Raw genomic sequence first — 20,645 nt, 5'->3', positions numbered from 1 at the left:
CACTTGTACTCAAATTAATGGTGTATTTGTGACAATCAATTCTATTGCGTCATGGCATTGAAAAGATATGTCCCAATAAATTTACTCACTTCATGTAGTTGGTAGTACTACAGTAATTTCACAATTCAGGCAGAATCTGAGTGGTTAATTCTTGAAACATATGCGAATACCAATGGCAGTTTTTGTTATTACCTCTTCCATCAATTCATATACAGTACCAAGCAAAAGTGGAGAAACTGTTTATTGAATTATAAAAAATATATTCTTATTATTTATTTTCCAAATATGACTACGATGGTTGTTTACTACCAGCACCAAAAAGCAAATAGATTGTTTTTTTTTTTCAATTTGGCGACGAGCAAAAGTAAAGAAACAAATTTGAAATTCCCTTTTAATCTTTAGGTGCTAAAGTGACCAGTTGATTTTTCAGTGTTATTGCCGAAAAGTAAATATTGTGACAATGCCCAAAGGTGTTAATTTGTCGTTAGATATAAAACAATTAATAATATCAAAGTTCCAGGCCGGTATAAAACAAAAGACCATTGCCGAGCAGTTGAACTTAAATCGATCGGTTATATCTAAAACTCTTAAGTTGTATCGTCTACGAAAATCTCTATTAAGTCCACCAAAAACTGGAAGACCAAGAAAAACAACACCCAAGACTGATAAGAAAATTATAAATCGTGTAAAGCAAAGTCCATTTCTTACCGCAGTACGTATTAAATCGGAACTAGACGATATTGATGTTGGTGTTCACACAATTCGAAGACGTCTGAAGGAGGGTGGCCTTCCGGCAAGAAAGCCTTCTAAAAAACCTTTTATTTCAAAGAAAAATCGGACCAATTTGCACATGATCATTTAAACTGGTCCCAATCAAAGTGGAATATCATATTATTTTCCGATGAAAGTAAATTTAATTTGCATTCCTCGGATGGTATTTTATGGGTGAGACGTCCTGCTAACAAACGTTTCGATCCGAAGTATACTTTGGGCACCATTAAGCACGGTGGAGGAAATGTTCAAATATGGGGGTGTTTTTCTGGTTGGGAAATGAGACCTATTATCAAAATTAACGGAATCATGGATCGATACAAATACTTGGAGATTTTAGCTGACACAATGCTGCCGTATGCAGAAGACAATATGCCTTTACGTTGGTGTTTTCAACACGATAATGGTCCGAAGCTACGGTAAAAATTGTAAAAAAATTTTTTGAAGACGAAGGAGTTACAGTCATGAAGTGGCCGGCACAGAGCCCCGATTTGAACTCCATAGAAAACTTATGGGATTTAATTGATCAGAAAATCCGCGTCCAACATCCTGAAAAATTCAAAAATAGTGCTGAACTCTTTGAGGCCATTAAAAAGCTTGGAACACTGTACCGAAGGAAACTATTGAGAAACTTATTGGTTCCATGAGAAGATGTTTAGAGGTTATCAAAAATAAAGGCTACTCTACTAAATATTAACTAGTTTTATAGTTAACTATTTTTCTTCATAATGTTTCTTTACTTTTGCTCGTCGTTTTTTCAAATATCACTCAGTATAATGTTATTGTGAGTAGGAAAAATTCTTTTGTTTTACTTTTAAGTTACATTTATCTAGTACTTATTTAAAAAAATAAAATATGTTTTTATTTTTAATACTTATTTAAAATATTACAAAAATTTAAATGTTTCTCCACTTTTGCTCGGTACTGTATGTATTTCCCTTTTACTTGTCAGTATCAGTTTTTATGCAATTTTTAATTTTTTTTGTAGATCAAATGAAATTTTGGAAAAACATTTGCCAAATTGTCCTTGCAAACCAGATTTTCCAGAAGAAAAACTTAAGGAATCGGAAGAGTTGATGCACGAAGCCAATTTACAAAACATTAGGTATTGGAATTTGGAGTATGAAAATTGGGATAACGAATATACATCTTAGTTTGATTAACTTTCTATACGCTAGGAAAATACATGTTTGTATCATTATCACAATATGTTGGCTGTGTAATAAGTACAAATTACATTTTCACCTGATATGTCTAGTTTCTTCGGTAGTACGTAATATCTTCTAAAGTAAAATAATGCTTCCCAATTATTAAGTCATCCACTATTCTTTTATTTAATATTGTGGCCCTTCTATTAGGTACAGAATTTTGATGTCATCCAACGTCTTCATTTTTGAATTTTTTTTTTATGGGTCACGAACATTTTAATGTATCTTATTTTCAAAGAATTCAAAACTTTCAAATTTTTGTGTACTACTTTGTCTAGTTTAAGTTATTAGCTCTGCTTTTTGTGTTTATAGTTGTAATTAATGATAAAAAAAAATTAGTATAAATTACAGAGTTAATGATGTACCATTAATAACGTTCTTGATTAGTATATAATAAATATGATCTAAGATGCTTTAAGAACTTTGTAGAGGCTCATTCTGTCCTTGTCCTTTAAATAAACATTAAGTGGGACGGAAAATGTTCTATGCAAACAACACGTTTAAACATCATTTTCTAACCTCACATATACACAAAACTTTAAAAACCAAAATAAATCCACAAAGTATTAGAAACGGAAATTTTTTTAACAAGGTTTGCTTAAAATTAAATTTAAAAAGAAGACATAAGCAGATTAATTCGAAAAATGGATAAAGACAGAAAAATTAAGCTTTCAAATTCAATCCTTGAAATGAAATTTATGAAAAGAACCAAGGAGAAGGTGCTCAAAGAGAATGAAGATGCAGAAAGTCAAGCCATGTATTCTAATGAAATCACTGATGAAATGAGGAAAAACGGTAACATTATATTCCGGGAAACTAGCATTACTATCTGTAAGGGCCTCATTGATGGGAGATTATCCTTTGGTGGTATGAATCCTGACGTTGAGAAATTGATGGAGAGTGATTATAATAAAGCCGTGGCAGAAGCCAATAAGAAGCAGGAAAAAGATATAACTGACGAGCAAATGGCCATGGAGTATTCTGCTGCTGCAGATACCATTAGCAACAAGTTTAAAACCAAAAAACAGAGAAACAAAAAGTTTCGGAAAACTTCTTGAAGGTGAACCATTGTAAAATTCCTGTTATTATTAGAGTTTTAGCTTTCTCTCTAAGATATATTTTTTTAAGTTTAAGTTCTTGCATCAAAAGTATAATCCGTTTCAAGTAATATTATTCAGACCTATGGCAAACTGTTTCTATTGTAGAAACGTATTGTGTCATTACACAAAGTTTCTTGTCATAGCATTAGTTCAATATTAAGTTATTTAAAAAGAATATATCACTTATTGTACAAAATATTTTTTAGAAATTATAAAATTATTATGTACACTACAATTCTTTAGAAAGTAAAATTTTGTTTGGGAAAATAATAAAATTTGAATTCCTGATAATTTGAGTATATCTGTTTTTTTTGCAGGTCATATTATGATTTTTGCATTTACTTTCAGACAATTGCTGCTCATAACTAGTTTAAACCTCACCCAGTTTTCTTTGATATTTTTCCCTTAATAATTGTTTCAATAACAACAAAATTCTTTCTTTTTTTGTTGCATTATTTAAATCTCAACTGCAAAGTTTCAATGGAGTGCTTCCAACCACAGAAATCAGTATGAATATATTTAGGTAATTTTTTCAGATTAGGCAGATATTTTATATAAATTTATAAACATACATTTCTGCTTTATGATCTTAAACATTTTCGATAAAACATGTCAAAATATTTGACAGAATTTGGGTATTTTAGGCTGATAAGTTTAATAAATATAAAAATACATTAAACACATAAATAACAGATGTATTTTCACGCTCTACATTTAATTACAAATTTTAAACATTTATTACGTCAACAATAAGCTAGGACATTCAGAGAGCACTGTCAGTAACTTCACCCGGATTCTCTAACGCTGCCTTTCTCTCGTTAATCGCATTGACCAATTTCCTATGAGGTCCTATTGGCAAGTTGAGGCTCTTCAGGTCGTTTTCAGTCAAAATGAGCAAAGTTTCAAGGTCAATTTTTTGCTCCTCGAACCGAGGCACGTAATCGCATAATCCAAAGGCTGTGAGGAAGCGCTCTAAAGGCGCATTGGGACTGTCTTCCTCTTCTTCGGATTCTGCATCTGATATTTTTACCAATAAAATCTCTATTAATATTTTTTTAAACCTTATTACCTGATAGCTCATCATCTGTCATAGCCCTGTGGGTGTAACTTTCCCCTGAATCTATAGAACTCTCTTCAGGGCGACTAGCATTTTGATAAAATGAGCCAAAAGAGTTTAAACTTTTCCTAAATAAATTCCCAAATTAATTCACAATTTTCTAAGTAATGTTTGGACACTAACTGATTGAACTAACCTGATTACAATACTACCCATTCCAGGTCGAATGAAAATGCTAGAGGGTTCCTGAAGAGGTTTGTCAGCATTATTTTGTAGTTCAGCCAAAAAATCTGGCTGTGATACACTCCTAGACAACCCATTGCTTGGAGGGGGAGGAGGGTTGTTGTCCACCTGTTCAGCCTCATTAAATAATCCATCCAGGCGTCCCCTCTGATGCGGTTCAAATGCTGATCGTTGCAATGTTCCACCGAATATTACCTCTGAGTCTCGTCTAATCCCTGTTAATTTCGACACTGAAGCTTTACCGTTCTCAATGGTTGAAATCTAGAGAAGAAAAAGTTGTTGTTTTGAAGATAAGTGATACATTTTTGTTACTTTAAAATCGTCCTCGTTTTGACTCCCAAGCCTATTGTTTCTGTTAGCTATAATTCTTCTTTGCACAGTTCCCATGGTTTTTGAGCCCTTAACGGTTCCTCCACTGACCAAGTTACTGAAGGTATTTCGTCTGTCTGGAGGCATATTGGAGAGGTTAGACATTGACCCACTCTTCAGCCTGCTTTTAATAGTGTTTATCATTGAAGGCCTATAATCTTTGGTTTGCCGTTTCTCCATCTTTTCATGTGTGTGCTCCATTTTTGCTTTATGTTTGTTATAATTCTAAAAATCGCTTATAATATCAAAGAATATACATGTATACAGCTTACTTTGGCAATTTTTTTGGCATTCTCCTTCGCCTTTTCCTTCATGGCTTTCACCTTCTTCTTATCTCCAGCCTCCAATTTGGCAGTGACCCCGTCGAGAAACCTAAGAATATCCTCGCTGCTGTTCATTCCTGCTACCTCTTGCGGGGTCCTCCCATCGATATTCGTATTAAATACATTAGCGCCGAAATTCACCAGAAAGGTGACGATTCGCATGTGACCTTGGATGGCTGCCAGGTGGAGAGCTGTATTTCCGAAGAGATCTGCTTTGTCTGGATCACCCCTATTGTAGGGTTTTTTAGTGATCTGTTCAGAATAAGTTATGGTGATATTACCCTCGACCGCACAGAAGTCTGAGAGGTTCTAGATGACCATGGAATGCCGCATACAGGGTGGGAGTCATACCCTGTTCGTCTCGTCCATTACAGTCTCTGCTGGTGGCTTCTTTTAGGATGTCGATTATTCCATCTTTGGCGGCTCTGTATGAATGAAGATCCTTTTTAAATTAAAGAATGCTTTAATACTTTAATATAAATATTGAACGTGGGATAAAGTTAACGATGCAGTAATAGAAAAAAAGGCGAAACCTACAAGAATATCTTGACAATGCGGCGAAAGAAGTTTATCGGTTATTTCAATTACACACCTTTTTTGTCGCGCCATCTATTTAAATTTGTCTTCAATAGCCGAAATATGCGCCCTCTACTGCAACGCGTATCTGAGTAATATTCCCTAATGGGGTTTTAAATAATTTTAAGCCTTTTCCAAGTGTTTTAAAAACGTTTTCCCTATTCAATTCGTGGAGAATTCTATAATAATTGTTACTGCATTGATTGATGTTTTTAATCAATCAGCGATAAATTCAATTTGAATGCCGCTAAAATTGAAAGTATTTATTGGTTCCTTGCCAAATCAGCCTTAACAAATGGTTACGCATTTCGTTATTGTGTAGTCAGTAATCAATTTTTTCAGCATTCATTGAGTTGTTTGTATAACCTCTGAAGGTGTTTATGACGATAAGTGGAGTTTCCGTTGGTATAAAATTATATTTATCAATACATTTTGTTTCCAAGCATGTGCAATTTTCTTGATAACATGGTGAGCGATGATTGTGCTTGACTTTTCCCTAAATTGCGATTTTCTTCAATATGGTTTCGTTTACGAGATTTTTTGTAAAGTTTCGGCGATTGACATTGCACAATGATTAAATAGAACCATTTTAGTCTTATAGAAACATGCATTATTCACAAATGAAATTTCTAATCTATGAAAAATTTTTTGTGATTAACTTTCTTTACTGCGAAAAAACAATATACCAATTCGATTATATTGTTAAATTTAAAAGCTGTTTTAATCAACCGTATATACCCTTTCGTCATGCCTAGTGAAATCACTGTCTCCTCTAATATTTTTGAAACACCCATGTAATTGAAAAACCTCAAGTTCTGATTTTGTTGTTTAATCCTCCTATTATTTACATAAAAATCTCTTTGATATCTTATCAAGGATTCTGATAAAATTTAATGGAATTTTGGAATATTTGCTACTGATCTCATTACAATAAATCTTGCGAATTTCAAGAACGTGGTACCAGTTAATATTACCTATAACTTCACTGGTACTTGTGTGTATCTGTATCTTATCTTTTTATGTTTGAATAGTCACATACATTATAACAATTTTCCTTCACATTCGATGGCATCGCTAATTCGAGAAAACTTTAAACTATTACTAAAAAAATCTGGCTTTCTGTGACTGAATTTTTCAGTCACTTTCCAGAACATCGTATATTTTACAGATAAAAAAAACTCTTACGAACTTGTGAAATCTATCAGTTGTCATTTTTGTATTTCTTATTTTTCTAGGTCATCAGGTTCTCACTTCTTTTCTTCTATAACTAACCACCTTTTACGTTGTGATTTCTAGCTGAAAAACACTCCGAAATCAGTATTAGCCCACTAATCTTCTTTTCTGTCGACCGGTTGAATAAAACAACTTATCGGAAATTGTTTATTGTTCTTTGGGATTACCGATAATCGGATAAAAGTTTCATCGATACAGGTTCTGATCACTCACCTGCCATACCGCGAACCTACTATCATCTGCTGAAACAATTAGTTTGTTTCCTTGCTGCTGTGTTGTCATATTTTTCCCGTATTGATCCGTTATTATCAATGCATTAATTTCAGTTTTATCAATAGAATTGGTGACGTTCCAACGTAGCGTCGAGAATCTGAGTGCTTGTGTTGCATGTCATGATAAGGAAAATGGCTCAAAAAAATTCGATAATAATGTGGAGTAACTTCTTAAACTTAGTTGTTTTGAAAGAAAAACGGCAACAGTGCGTGGAGTACCGCTTTGGTTCACCGAGTTTGAAACGGTACCACCAGCATTTCCCACCTGCGAAACATGGTTGCTCTGTCTTTGTCTTACATTGCGAACCCCTTTTTAGTACTGCCCCGTTCTTCGCTGTTTTGTCTCTGTTGGTTGTTAGTGAATTGAGGCTGTTGAAAAGAGAAAAGCGTATTTGAGTATTTGCTAATAGTATCTGAGTTTACTTGTCTTTGTTGTATATCATCTGACGGTGTTGAAAAGAGACGGAGTATGAAAAGGTCTGCCATCTACTAGACTATTATCAAACTCTGTGGTTACTACGAAAATGATACTATCTGTTGATAGTGCTGAAAATAGATGTCGACACTATCTCTGAGAAAATCAAAACCATGTATGAGAAAAAACAATTTTTGAGGCATCACTATAAAATTATTCAGAAACGTTAATAAATCCATTATGAATGATAATATATAAAATACTGCCATTCTTCGAAATATAGTTCTTTTAATTAAGTAATTATTAAGCAAATTATTTTGTAACGGACTCTGAATATTTATTATTCATTCGTCTTTCTTGCAGTTACTCACGAATTCGGAAAAAAGAATCGTAAAACTTGAGTAATTACTTGGCGATTACCCAATTATGTAAATATATCAATCGTAAACTTCGACGACCCTCCAACGAAAGACTGTATGATATTCTGGTTATTCACATAGAATTGATTGCTTCATTGGGAGGGAGAGAGAGTGATGGGATTATTATCATTTTTACGGCGGTTAATGATGGGGAAGACAACATTTATTGGTTTTCATGGGTGTCCAATTCAGACCCATGAAAGCTTATTAAGAATGTAAATTAGGTTTTTATTTAAAAAACGACAAAACTTAAAATCATATATTTTTTTAAACTGTTGATCTTAATCAAACTTCATTAGACAATAAATACTATGCTCTATGTTTCTATATACACTTGCTTCATTGATTAAAACGGCAGGTTTTGTTTTAAGCAGCTTTATGCGAAACTTAGGATTAGGTATGTATATATATATTTATATGTATGTATACAAATGTTTTCCCTACTTAATCAAGTTACATCTATGACTCTACAATGTATGTGGGGAGCATATAATTTGTTTCTGGTTTATTGGTAACTGTCACTTTAGCACGATTTATCGTCTCTTTCTAATTAACCGAATCGGCTCATTAATATTAACTAATAATTAGCGCTTTCCGATAGTTGCTCTTGTGATTTATGATACGAGTACAAGGCCAACCGATAATGCCTATGTTGCTTATATACCCCATATTTGTCTTATTAACATTACTAAATGTTCCATATCTAGACTGTATGTTGTTTTCATTTCGAAGATTATTTTTTTTAACTTTTCTGTACGAATTTCTTGCTATTAAATTAGATATGTATTATCCAAAAGAGATACTATTATTTTAGAATTAGTGCGATTTTCAGACGTTAACGTATGAATAAACGGCCTCATGATATTTGGTTAATTTACTCAGACATATGCCCATATTGCAGGAGATGGTCTGAGAAATTTGTTAAGTTACAGACTTTCACGCCCAAATTCATTCACTATTCTGTCCAGAAAGTTCGCAATAACTATAATTAGTTTTGGTTTTATTTAACTTTAAGCTCAACTAGAAATAACAAACGAAGGGTGTCAGGTTAGAAACGAAGAAATTAATGCAGAACAAAGGGTATTGATCTAGTGAAGAAAATTTATCCTCCTAACAAGCGAAAGCCTAAAGACAATCTGAAATCACTTTTCTTCATCGTTGGAGTCAAATTGAAGTTTGAAATATAGCGTGCAGCCCCGCCCATGAAACATCTCTCGCAGAGTACCAGATCCGCCCACCTCCCACGGAAGATAAAGGTGACGAAGAAAGAAGAACGAGCGCGAAACAAAGACGGGGCGTTCTGTAATGGTGTGCGCTTGACGCTTCCTTTTCTTCCTCTCGTTCTTCTCGATTCTCGCAAGTAATTGGTAGAAAGGTGAGATATTATTGCCCGGGCCGCTTCGCGGGGTTAATTAAGTTGTATGGATAAAGAGTAATGGATATTGTATTGCAATATGTCACAATAACAATTTCGTTTAATGGCCATTGGCCGATTGGAGCGGAGCTGTTATATTGCTTATTTGAGGATAATGTGAAAGCGATATGCCTTTTAAAATATTAGCAAAGGTTTCTTTTGTGATCGTTCCGCCAGGAATAATGATCACAGTCTTTTTATTAAAGTTCGCTCCCATCAGCAGATGAGATCACATATTAATTACCAAAGAGCCAGAATTTTAATTTTAAATAGTCAATTGTTGATTTCACGTTTAATCAAAAACTACATTAACGTAATTTAGTATCTAAAAGGGAAGCCGTTTAAATTAATATCCCCTACCATACAATAAGCTAAGAGCGGGATCACGTTTCCAACTAGCTTGTGGTACTGCTGCGGCGCGAAAAACTTGAGACATATACCGGGGATTAATATTAAAGATAAGTTTATATCTTTAAATCTTTTATTAATAATAAGGCGAAAGCAGGGCTCATTTAAACGCCATTTACCGTCGTGAGAGGCTGCAAAACTTTAATTACCTCTGTAGAAAAGGAATTGAATTATTTTGATTGTCGGATATTTGAACAATCGAATTGCCGAAAAATTTGCAATGGAAATTAATGCAATTGCCGAAATCTGATTTCAAAACAAAAACAATCACTGTGAATCACGAAATTTGGCAAATCCACCCGTCAATGGATTTCTTTCCCATGTCAAAATATCTTCCCACACAATATAACAATAATAATTGTGATATAACATAACAATTCACCTTACATAACCCTGATAGAGACACCGCACAAAACAGTTCTTATCGACAACAATCGGCCCCAGCTGAGAGTTCTTGACATCTCTTGTATACCCACACGAATATGGGCACAATACGGTCATATTAATACCTTGTATCTTATCTAGCTAATAGGATCAGGTCTGTGTTACCGGGGACGCTTAAAGATATCTTAAGTTCTATTCAGATGATATTTCAAAATATAAAAATTTGATATAATAGATCAAAAACTTTCGGTGAATTTTTTGTTTTTAAATCTTGAAGGTGTTTTCTCATTATTACAGTTATTTCTTCCGATTTTCAAAATTTAAAAGATCTTTCACCGAAACGTTATTTTCTTGACAATTGTAATATAAAAATTTTTTTAGAGATGGTACTGCTGTATGATAGGACAACTCTCCTTCACCTTTATGTCAAGAATTGTTTCTCTACTATTATATTCTTGGATCTTTTGGTTCTGTCTCCGTAAAAAAACATAATTTATCGGCTCAATAAGTCTGGAATTAATAGAATCGAGCCGTGTAAGTGATACCGATCGATTAGAGAGCCGCAGGCGACCACGGTCGATCCGATAAGGTTCCAATCAGATTAATAAGTAATTACATCTGTTTCGGACTAAGGGGTAATTAATTGTGCTTCTTTTGTGTTTTCCTCTGAAGGTGTTTAACCGCAAATTTCATGTTTCAGATTACTCTTATGGTTGTTTAACTTAGGTAGAAAGTTAAAATTACTTCCTGAGTAGCGAGGATAAAAATTGAACCCCACACGTAATCGAAACGACCTGAAACAAGACAAATAGGAACAAGACTTCGGACACCTGAAAAATGATGTTAACATTAAGACGATTACCAGTGGGCACCGATTTCTCGAGCAACCAGGGACCAATTTAGTCACTCCCAAGACAGAATTTCTGTTTTCGGGCACAGAGCCGTAGTAGCCTTACGGAAAATTCTCCAATCTTCGGTTTTTTATCGTATTCAATTTAATGATTTTTTTGAAGAAATTTAGTTTGAATTATGTAAATATCCTTTTATGGAAGTGAAACATTTACCTGACCTAAAAATTCCTTTCAAAGTCGTTTAGAAATCCGCCTCTGGCTTTTTATTTATATTAAGTTATAGTTCTGACTGATTTATTAATGATGCCGTAATTTACACCTCTCTATGCTCAATGATTGATGGAACAACATCGGCCGCGAAGGAGACAAGACCGCATTAGGTGGATTAAGCCATTGGCGTGTTGGATGGACGTACAAATCGCACCAAGCTAAGTACAGGCCCATGTTTTTATTGTGAAGGCCATTCAAATAAATAGGCGCAAACATGCGATTTTCGAATGAATACCGACGCAATTAAATCCATAAAAATGGCAATTTTAGATACTAATCAAAATGTACATCCGGTTTGCCCTTTTTCAAAGTGGTCGGTAAGCTCGGTAAGCCAACACGGATCAGATTCTCATATTTCTTTTGGTTGTCTAGACTCTCTTATTTTGGCTATTTTGAAACTGTCCTTCAACTTGACGTTCAAAGAGTCAACCTGTATTTCCAAGGCACCAGAACCTTAACTGAGGTTTTGGTGCGTTGGTTATGAAGTTCTCAAAAAATTGAATTTCATAAATTTTGAAATTTCGGTTGAGAGGTACCTGGTTTTTGCCATTTTCCAAATTGTGATCGTCGATATCTCGAAAATTTGTGGATACATAGCAGCCACTCGATAATGTAAAGCATTTCAAATCAAACGTGATTTATATTATCGAAATGTTTACATTAGCGAGTATGATTTAAATAATAAACGATTTATTGAAGAAACGTTTAGTACATATATATAACAATATAAATAAATTTTTTAATAGTGCTAAGTATTTCTAATTATAAGAAAAATTATCTATAATTTTAGTTCACGTAAATTAGAGCTCAGCATTGTCGTTCAATACCTGTGCCCGTAATTTGCGAAGAACTAAACGGTTCATGTGTGATACGTACTTATTTTTTTTCAATTCAATCTAAAATTTTGTCAAAAACTTGTATAGCTTATGCCTGAGTCGCTACATTCTTAACTTCAATGGGAACGTCCTCATCATCTTCACTGTCCATATCTTCCTCCTTATTAACATTATTCGTCTGTTTATCTTCGTTCCATGAGTCAATATCTGCTGGAATGCAAGCAATGTTGGGATTCACTATTTTCAACAAATCAAGAACATTCAATGACATACTGACAGGAACATCAGCACTGGATAGCAATTGTTCACTAATTATGATTAAGGGAACATCATCTTCATCTTGATCATTTGCACGACAGAGATTGTTCCAATGTTGTTGAATAGTTTGCTAATTAACTGCGTTTCAAGCCATATGTAAATTTCAAACAGCTTCTCGTAATGTTACTAGTTTCAAAGCTTCAGATACTTTTTCGGGATTCTAAATATGATAAGACTGACGAAACTGGAAATTTTTGATAGTATCGTTTGGTGAGGCTTATTACGTTCTAGTCCATGGGTCGAGTTAATGGAATTACGTGGGACGGTATGTATATAACAACAATTGACTCATCCTTGCTCTTCGGTTGTTGCTTTAGAGGATGACTTGATACATTATGTAATAGGAGCAACACTTTTTTTGGAAGTTTCTATTTTTTCAGTAAATTTTTCATCTACAAATCAAATAATCCTCAAATTATGAATATGTAGAGCATTTATGATTACAAATTCATCGTCAAATCTCAGGGATAAGGCGCTTGAATAACTATTGGAGGAATATACTGCTGGTCATCCAAGTGGTTTTTAACTGCTATAATCAGCAGGAATATTAAATTTTTCAAACGAGTGTGGATATTTGGCCTTTTCTATTCTCAGTGTCTTTAATTTGTGTGTCGTCAAAAACTGTTTACTTTATCGAGGGTAAAAATTGTTTACGTTATCGCGCGATTGCGTTGCTCAGCGTCTGTTGTATTGACCCGAAAAATTTATCAAAGTAATCTCTCCATTAGCTTTATACCATAAACGTATGCTAATCTTGTAAACTTGGTTTTATTGAGCATTACGATAATTTTATTTATATGTAGATATTATAACGCATTTGTGGTGTTTTTCTCAACATTTTCTACGTTTTGTTGACAATTATTAATTTTCTAACATTTGTTAAACATTAATTTTTGTCAGCTTTATTTGGCTTTAAAATCAACTAAATTAATATAGTGTCAACTTAGGCTCAAGGCATGGAATCCATGGAATCAAACGATCTGACGAATATATAGACATTATTCTAACATTAATTTTTTTTCATTTTCCCACATGTCGGTTCGAGTTAGACAGAAATGCCGGATCTTCTCAGTGAGATCAATTTAGTTTAATCAAGAATTTTATGAACCAGTTTTTGACAATCACAAGTGCTGGAACTTTTTTGACCAAGTTAGGTCACGTTAATCCAAGTTAGGCTTGGTCCACCCGAAGTAATACTCGATGACGGTTCCGAGTGAACAACTGGATGAAGAGAGGAAAGGAGATTTTCGTTGGTATTCTGCAATAACCTGTGAATCTTATCCTACCAGATTGAACAGGATCTTACCACGAAGGATTTAGTATGCGTAAACGAGCGTTTCCCAAAATGTATAAAAAGGTTAGAATTGGTTAGAGTTGGCCTGAACCAAACGGAGAAAAACATATGACAGCGCATGAGGAATGGAAACAGCAGAGTTTATAATTCCAGCAAAAGGGTCTTGTGGAGGAAAATCAGAATCAGAAAAATAAGAGGAATTTCTTTATAGCACATCCGTTGATTGAGGATTTGAATGTGGGATTAAGTTGTTCGATCTAGATCAATGATTCCAAAAGGATTTTCAGAAAAATTTCTAAGTTGTTCACGTACCTGTTCATTGCCATTTTCTCAGCGTTGGTTGTCGGTATTTGGAGAATTGGAGCACGCGTTTCTCTCAAAAAATACATAAAATTTATTGTCCCGATAAGCTCTACGCTCTAAGCTTTCGGAAACAGGGTGTCGATATCTCTTCTGGTTTCCAAGATACGGGATCACTCTGCCTTTAGCCATTTCCGCGCATTTTCAAACAGCTGTTAAATAAAATCTTTATGAAATTGCGATTCCTCGACTCCGCACTCCAGTGGTCAGTCCGAAGTGAGCTGACCAAAAAACCGCTAGAAATAACCTAAAGGCGTGCTTTACCATAAATCATCGAAAACATGTTTACCATGCAATTTTTTCCACGGAGATAAATCTTTCAAAAAATTTTAATTATAATTTCCGAGGCAGCGAGGCCGAAAACACTTGTTGTGCGAGATAAAGGGGCTAAAATTAACACCGGCTTTTTAAAGGGGCCCCGATGCGCTGCCCCGATAACGGTTTTCAATACTGTTGGGACGGGGCTTTAGCGAAAGCCGCGCCCGATTCTATCTTCTTCACGATTTTGTTTAGGCTTTTATAATAAACCTACATTTACAGACAGTCTGGTGTGAAACTGAATAACGTACGTGTTCATTATAATAGGAGAGATAAGTTCGAGAGACGTCCCGCTAATCGCAGATCTATTAAATTATTGCTAATCGCTTGTTAGCGAACGTTAATGTGCTCACGGGCAGGTGATGGAGGTCCCTGGATTTTCCTGCTTCACTGACCCTTTGTGACACTATTAATTACGAAATCTTGATTCTCGATTCCAGAACGTTAACCACGAGAAGCTATCCTCCGACTAAAGTTGTCATGACATTGACAATTTCTGCCTCATCTCCGTTTCTGGCGGACTGGGTTCCGAGCTGATAATCTTCCGAATGTTTCCTATTTCGCTTCACCTTTAGTGCACTCTTCCTCAGACAGTGATATTTCAAATCAGCCTTCACCCACTATACTAAATTGGTAAAATGGGGCTCCTCGCAGGGGGCGCAAAGAGCACCAGGTGGTAACCCTGGTGTGATTTACACCGTCGAAGTGTCGGCCCCCTGGGGGCTGCGGCCGCATTGGGCCTTTTCGGATCGGACACACCTGAAGACGACTTTATTAGCCGGCCTACAAACATTTCGGGCTGCATTAGCATAAACATCTAGTTGCGATAAATACATCGAATTCTTTGGTTTTCAAGCTCTGACATTCACCTCTCGATGATGGATGTTTTAGATTTTCTATTACTCATGGTGCCATAAATTGTTTATGATTGAATTAACGGCTATAAATTTTCTCTTCATTGACATTTAGTGTGCGGAGTGCAAAGGTTTGATTATCTATACTGAGGTGGAGCTGGGAAGAACAATAAATCATTAATTGAATAAAGGATGTATTATAAATTACCGGTTTATAATAGCGATTGATTCTGGTAATTACTTACAAGTAAAATAAATCATTTAATCATTACCGCTAATACACGGGGTGTTTGAAAATAACATCGAAATATTTCGGGACGTGATTTTCGAAATTAAAATAATAAAAAAAGTTCTTATAAACATACCGCAAAAACTGTTTCTTAAAGCGGCTTGAGCCTCTTAAAGGGATAACTCTGAAGATGTTTTTTTCGCAATATTTTCGAAACTATTTGGGCTGAAATTATGAAATTCGGTATGCTTTAATAAGTTGGAATGGAACTTGTTTGTGTTAATAATTGCACATTTTAGTCAGGTACGTCACATACGTAAAGGTTGCTCTAACTCTTTGTGATATTTCTACATTTTTGAACTGAAATTACTGAATCGTAAATATTTGTAAAAAAAAGGTCCTCTAATTTCAATTTGTCGGGATAAATGGTTTTCCAAAAGAATTCATTTTTATGAGTTGTTACACGATTCCATGGGCATCGAAATGCATCTTAATAAACGTATTAGGCACCTTGTTACGACATTTTTTTCCTTAACTAGTAATAACAAAACTAATGTTATTCAGGATTTATCACTCATTTACAACGAGTATTGAAAATCGCCTTTGTTCATCGCAATGTATCCTCGAAAACGTGGTGAAAAATCAATTTTCAGAGGTCCCTCTTTTAAGAGTTCCAGCCCCTCTAAGACGCAATTTTTGAGGTATGTGTCCCAGAATGTTTTTATTTTTTTAACTTCTAGAATCACTCTCCAAAATATTTCAATGTTATTTCCAGACACCCCGTATAATATTGGTCGCTTTTTATCGACGCTCTTTAATAGCGCCAGCAGTTAAATACAGCAATCTCTACCCCATAAAGAAAACGTTTGGTTAGCGTTTTTCTTGCAAATAATTCAAAGCGAACTATAAAGAAAATCTCAATGTAGAGATATAATTTTCTATCAAACTGCGATGAAGAATTAGGGGCGGGAGGCTAGGGAACTTACCCTTAGGCAATCCCATTCCAACAAGCGAAAATTTAAAACTTTTAATGCGATGCCTTTCCTCGATCTAACGGACTGATAAGAGAGATCCTGCGAAGATCCTACGTATTTCCATCGAGGTCCTGGAACCTTGAAAATGGACTTTCAGAAACTTTAATTTTAAGGCACGTTGAAAGCTGCAAAAGACAGTAAAGTGACTCCAACATCTCAGGATGTGAAAAACATATTACAACCTGCTTAGGATAGGTTTGTAAAGATCATTTCAGTTGTTTCATAAGATATTTGTTTCATCAGTTTCCAAGATATTGAGGCGCGAAATTTGAAAGAACAGAGTATTCTATATTGAACCTGGATACCTCTATTCCTGAAACCTTCGACATGGGATTTTACTAATCTATCATTTTGAGGCACCTTCAATGTTGCGAATATAAGTGACAAAGTGACTACCATATCTCAGAAATGAAAGGAATTTTTTTAGCTCTCTAAAGGCAGACTTATAGGGCTAACCAACACGAACAACTTGAACTCAAGTTTAAGGCAAGAAATTTCCATGGTCCTTTAGATATGTGCGCTCAAAATTCGGAAAGTAAAAAACCTCTGCACTTTGGAATATTTAAAAAATATAAACTTTTGTGGTTCAATTTTTGGGTTTAGTCGAATGAAAAACCGAAGTTTCGATTCAAAAAGAATAAAGCATGAAAATATTGGTAGAATATTTTATTTTTTATTTAAATTTAATGAGTATTTTTGCCAAGGTATTCCGGGCCGATCGAAGCAGTTTACTAGGATAAATCTTCTAAGAATTCTAGCAACGTCGCCTACACAGAGGATCAGTGGTGTATTGTGAGTTGCCTACGTAAGCCAGTATAAGAGAGCACGCTAATGCGAAAGCAGCATTTCCGGTTGCCACAGAATATTGATAAGCTGTTTAGGAATTTTTATGAAAATAATTTCGGTTAACTTCGGGCCTGAGTCAATAGGAGAATAAGAGGTGGAAAAAATTGAATTCTCAATCTGAGGTCGCATAGTTGAATTTATGTGCTTTTTCTACAATGCGGCATTTTCCCAAAGGTAGAAAGGTGTCTAGTACTCCGAAAATGTTTTAACTTTGATCGTCGATCCTTCTAGAACTTGAGAACGAGTTGTTCGGTTTTCACCAACCTACCCATATATACTGACGAGCATAAAATTCGGGTCACTTCGAAATTTTCAAATATAAATGTATTGAAAGAGAAGTGATATTTTTCGCTGGCATACTGGCATTGCTCCATGAAATTTCGGATCATTGGGAAAATGTTTGCGGTTCTGCATGGTTCTACCATGAAAAAAAAATTGATAAAATACCTTCAATATCAAAATGTTACAGTGCTTGGGTAATGGACATCTGTACAATACATCGGTTATTTGGGTACAGGATCGTGTTTTTTTTACCATTTACCCTTAACAAGGTTAAAGAACCTCAGAATCGATAGAGGCTATCCTTTTTTATTTTTTTGGAAGTTAGGAAGGCAAAAATTTCGAAAATACTAAAGTGACCCGAATTTTATGCTCGCCAGTATATTTTCCACGCGCTTATTCTCATCCATTAAATATTGCGATTTACACTTTCAACTTTATAAAATAATTACACCCAACCCCCGACCAAAAACAAGTAGCCCATCACCTCGGATAAACTAATTAATTTTTTCCTACACGCCATCACTTTGTTCAATCACTTTTCGAATAAAAAAAATTAATTCCCACTAAACCCACCAGTCACTGTGTTAATTAAGAAGATTCTTTCGGGTGGATTGAGATGTTGACGTGCTAATATTCATACTCTCTAGTCGTTATTCAATTCTTCAAGGGGTCAGTTTCAGTCTCAAGGCGATATGCGGTCTCTGAAGAATAAATCTTTGGAACTCGGGCCATTAATACTTACAAGGCACCCCTTACAGCCGAACGGATCACGCAGCGTGATCGCGTGTGTGCATTTCAATTTGCAGTCGCATGCACTCTTGTTTTGATTCGCACTTATGATTAATCAATATACTGGACGAAAGTGTGAAATAATCCGAAAAAAGAGAGAAGCAGTTGTTAATCTATTATCCAAAACAATTCGGCCACATAACACCCATCAGATAATTAAAATATTTCCCAATGAGGCTCATCGAGATGCCTCAACAAAGAGAACAAAAAAGGTACCGCCTCGGTCGCCTCGAACCAAAACCGAGGCGAAGATTAGGTTATTATATTATGTTATTAGACGCTATGACAGGTTAATGTGCTGTGAAATATTACACGAGCACCGCGGCTTTAACGGCTAACCATCAGCTTGAGTTGTCGGGTGTATTTGTTTGGGTGTTGGAATTTTTCTTCATGCTGAAAATTTCTTGAAAAACTGTTTTTACAGTAATATTACAAAAAGAATACCCTCAATCGAAGCATCAAATTTGTTAGACATCACTCACACCTAGTACTAATGTCGAGCACGTGAATGAGTGTGAATACGTCCTTTATTTGAGCACTTAGGTCGAGCAGGTTTAAGCAATTAGGAATATTCTAGTAATTAAAACTTGCCGATAACCCTAAATTAACTAGTGCCTAAATTTCCTACTTTCTGGCAGCTCACTTGCAGTCACCGATTGGGAAAGACTACGTAACAAGTTGGTCGATAGGAAATTAGCAGTATAGAAGTGAAGGGAGGGGAATTTTTCAGATCAATTTATGAATCTAACATGATCTAAACTGGCAAAAAATTTTAGGGTTGAATTACAAATAATCCCAGTAGCAAAAGAGTTACAAAAAAATGATAATGCATTTTGTTGGAGTCGATTGTTTTATGGAAATTATGGTTCTTGACGAGCTTCCTTTGTATTGATTACATGGATCTTAACTAACTATTAATGACACTTTCTAAAATTATATCTCACAGAGAATGCAATCCTTTTCATTTGATATCGCTAACCACTCTATATCAGTCGATTTTTACTCAAATGATTTAGTAAATCAATCCGAGTAACCATATTACTCTACGCATAAATATGTAACGAGCAACATTTCCGATTGGTTATGTTCCCTTTCGATTTGTTTGCATTTTATGAAAATGAAACGCGCTCGCTCGGATTATAATTTTCTGCATTTTTCATTACAGGGGACGTTTTTAAAAAGTTTTATTGTCCTTCAAAGGCCATAGATTTCCTTGCGTATCTTCCCGGTTCTTCGCTAATGTGTAAATCCTAATTTAGTTAAAAAGTAGTAATGATAAATGAAATGTGAATTTTCGAGTAAACTTTTATTGTTGTCGCTACTGTTACATTCGTTCACATCATGGTGGACTAATTCTCACCTTTCTCGGGGCTCTGGCAACTCGACATTGCTGAAAAATCATGAAATGCATTTACATTTTTTTTTGTTTCCCCCTGTAAGTCCGGCCGGATCCCAAAGGCAGGTGCACGCACAAGTCAATAAATTAAGAAATTTAATAATTTTAATCCTTTTTTAATGGCCGCTTTACCTGAATTGAGTTTTAAGGTCCCGTACGGGGCCATTTAGGCCTACCGATAATTTCTAGATTTTTTAATTTAGTCCTTTGTGTAGCGTCTTTTCGATCATTATGTTGTTATGGTAGCCGCGGCTTGTAGGTAGTAAATTTTGGGTCGTATAATGCGGTCCTGCGGACTTTAAAACAGCTTATTTCATTCATTTAAGTTTCAGGAGGGATTAAGGAAATTGATTTCGGTTTATAATTTTTGGACGGTTCCATTTAAGCAAAACTAAAATAATCACAACGATTATTCCCATGCTTAGTATATCCTGGCTGAATTTCTTGGAAGTTTCGGGACAATCACTGCATCATCATGTTCATATACGCCATTATTACGTCTTGGCGAGATTTAATTAATATTTTCCAATTAGCGACGCGCTGTAAAAGTTTATTAAACAATTTACGACCGTTGGAAAGGCAAAAGAAATCTTCAAGTTTACAACTCATAAATTGAAATTTCCAAAGAAAAAGCGATCCGTGCAAAATGGCGATTGGAGAGAAACAATAAAACTTTAATGTCTTCATTATCTTTGAGGATTCTTTGGGCAAGAGTTAATGGACCGACGTGGAATGATACTCGCATAAAACAAAATGGCTAACTATTTTCTTGTCTA

At 34.9% G+C, this 20,645-nt stretch overlaps 2 protein-coding genes across 5 annotated transcripts; one reads left to right on the top strand and one right to left on the bottom strand.

The window, feature by feature from the left end:
- Nucleotides 1–2,623: 2,623 nt before the first annotated feature.
- Nucleotides 2,624–3,037, top strand: Mpp6 (M-phase phosphoprotein 6). The gene has a single exon (XM_066289414.1). The coding sequence runs from the start codon at nt 2,624–2,626 to the stop codon at nt 3,035–3,037; it is 414 nt and encodes a 137-aa protein (XP_066145511.1).
- A 716-nt stretch (nt 3,038–3,753) lies between these two features.
- Nucleotides 3,754–7,179, bottom strand: LOC136343047 (ankyrin repeat and SAM domain-containing protein 4B-like). Of its 4 annotated transcripts, none has more exons than XM_066289411.1 (7): nt 7,094–7,179; nt 5,353–5,496; nt 5,021–5,300; nt 4,692–4,973; nt 4,333–4,640; nt 4,149–4,264; nt 3,754–4,096 (listed from the first exon to the last, which is right to left on the bottom strand). In XM_066289411.1, exons 1-7 carry the CDS (start codon nt 7,117–7,119, stop codon nt 3,843–3,845), a joined length of 1,410 nt encoding a protein of 469 aa, XP_066145508.1. In that variant the 5' UTR covers nt 7,120–7,179; the 3' UTR covers nt 3,754–3,842. The 4 variants fall into 4 exon arrangements, with proteins under 4 accessions (XP_066145508.1, XP_066145507.1, XP_066145510.1 ...); XM_066289410.1 differs by having other exon boundaries at nt 5,353–5,513; nt 7,094–7,177; XM_066289413.1 differs by having other exon boundaries at nt 5,353–5,513; nt 6,837–7,131.
- Between the last annotated feature and the right edge of the window lie 13,466 nt (nt 7,180–20,645).

This window comes from Euwallacea fornicatus, chromosome 13 (genome assembly GCF_040115645.1).
Source record: "Euwallacea fornicatus isolate EFF26 chromosome 13, ASM4011564v1, whole genome shotgun sequence".
In the NCBI taxonomy this organism is placed as follows: domain Eukaryota; kingdom Metazoa; phylum Arthropoda; class Insecta; order Coleoptera; family Curculionidae; genus Euwallacea; species Euwallacea fornicatus.
The sequence above is the reverse complement of the archived record's forward strand: the minus strand, read 5'-3'. Positions and strand labels throughout refer to the sequence as shown.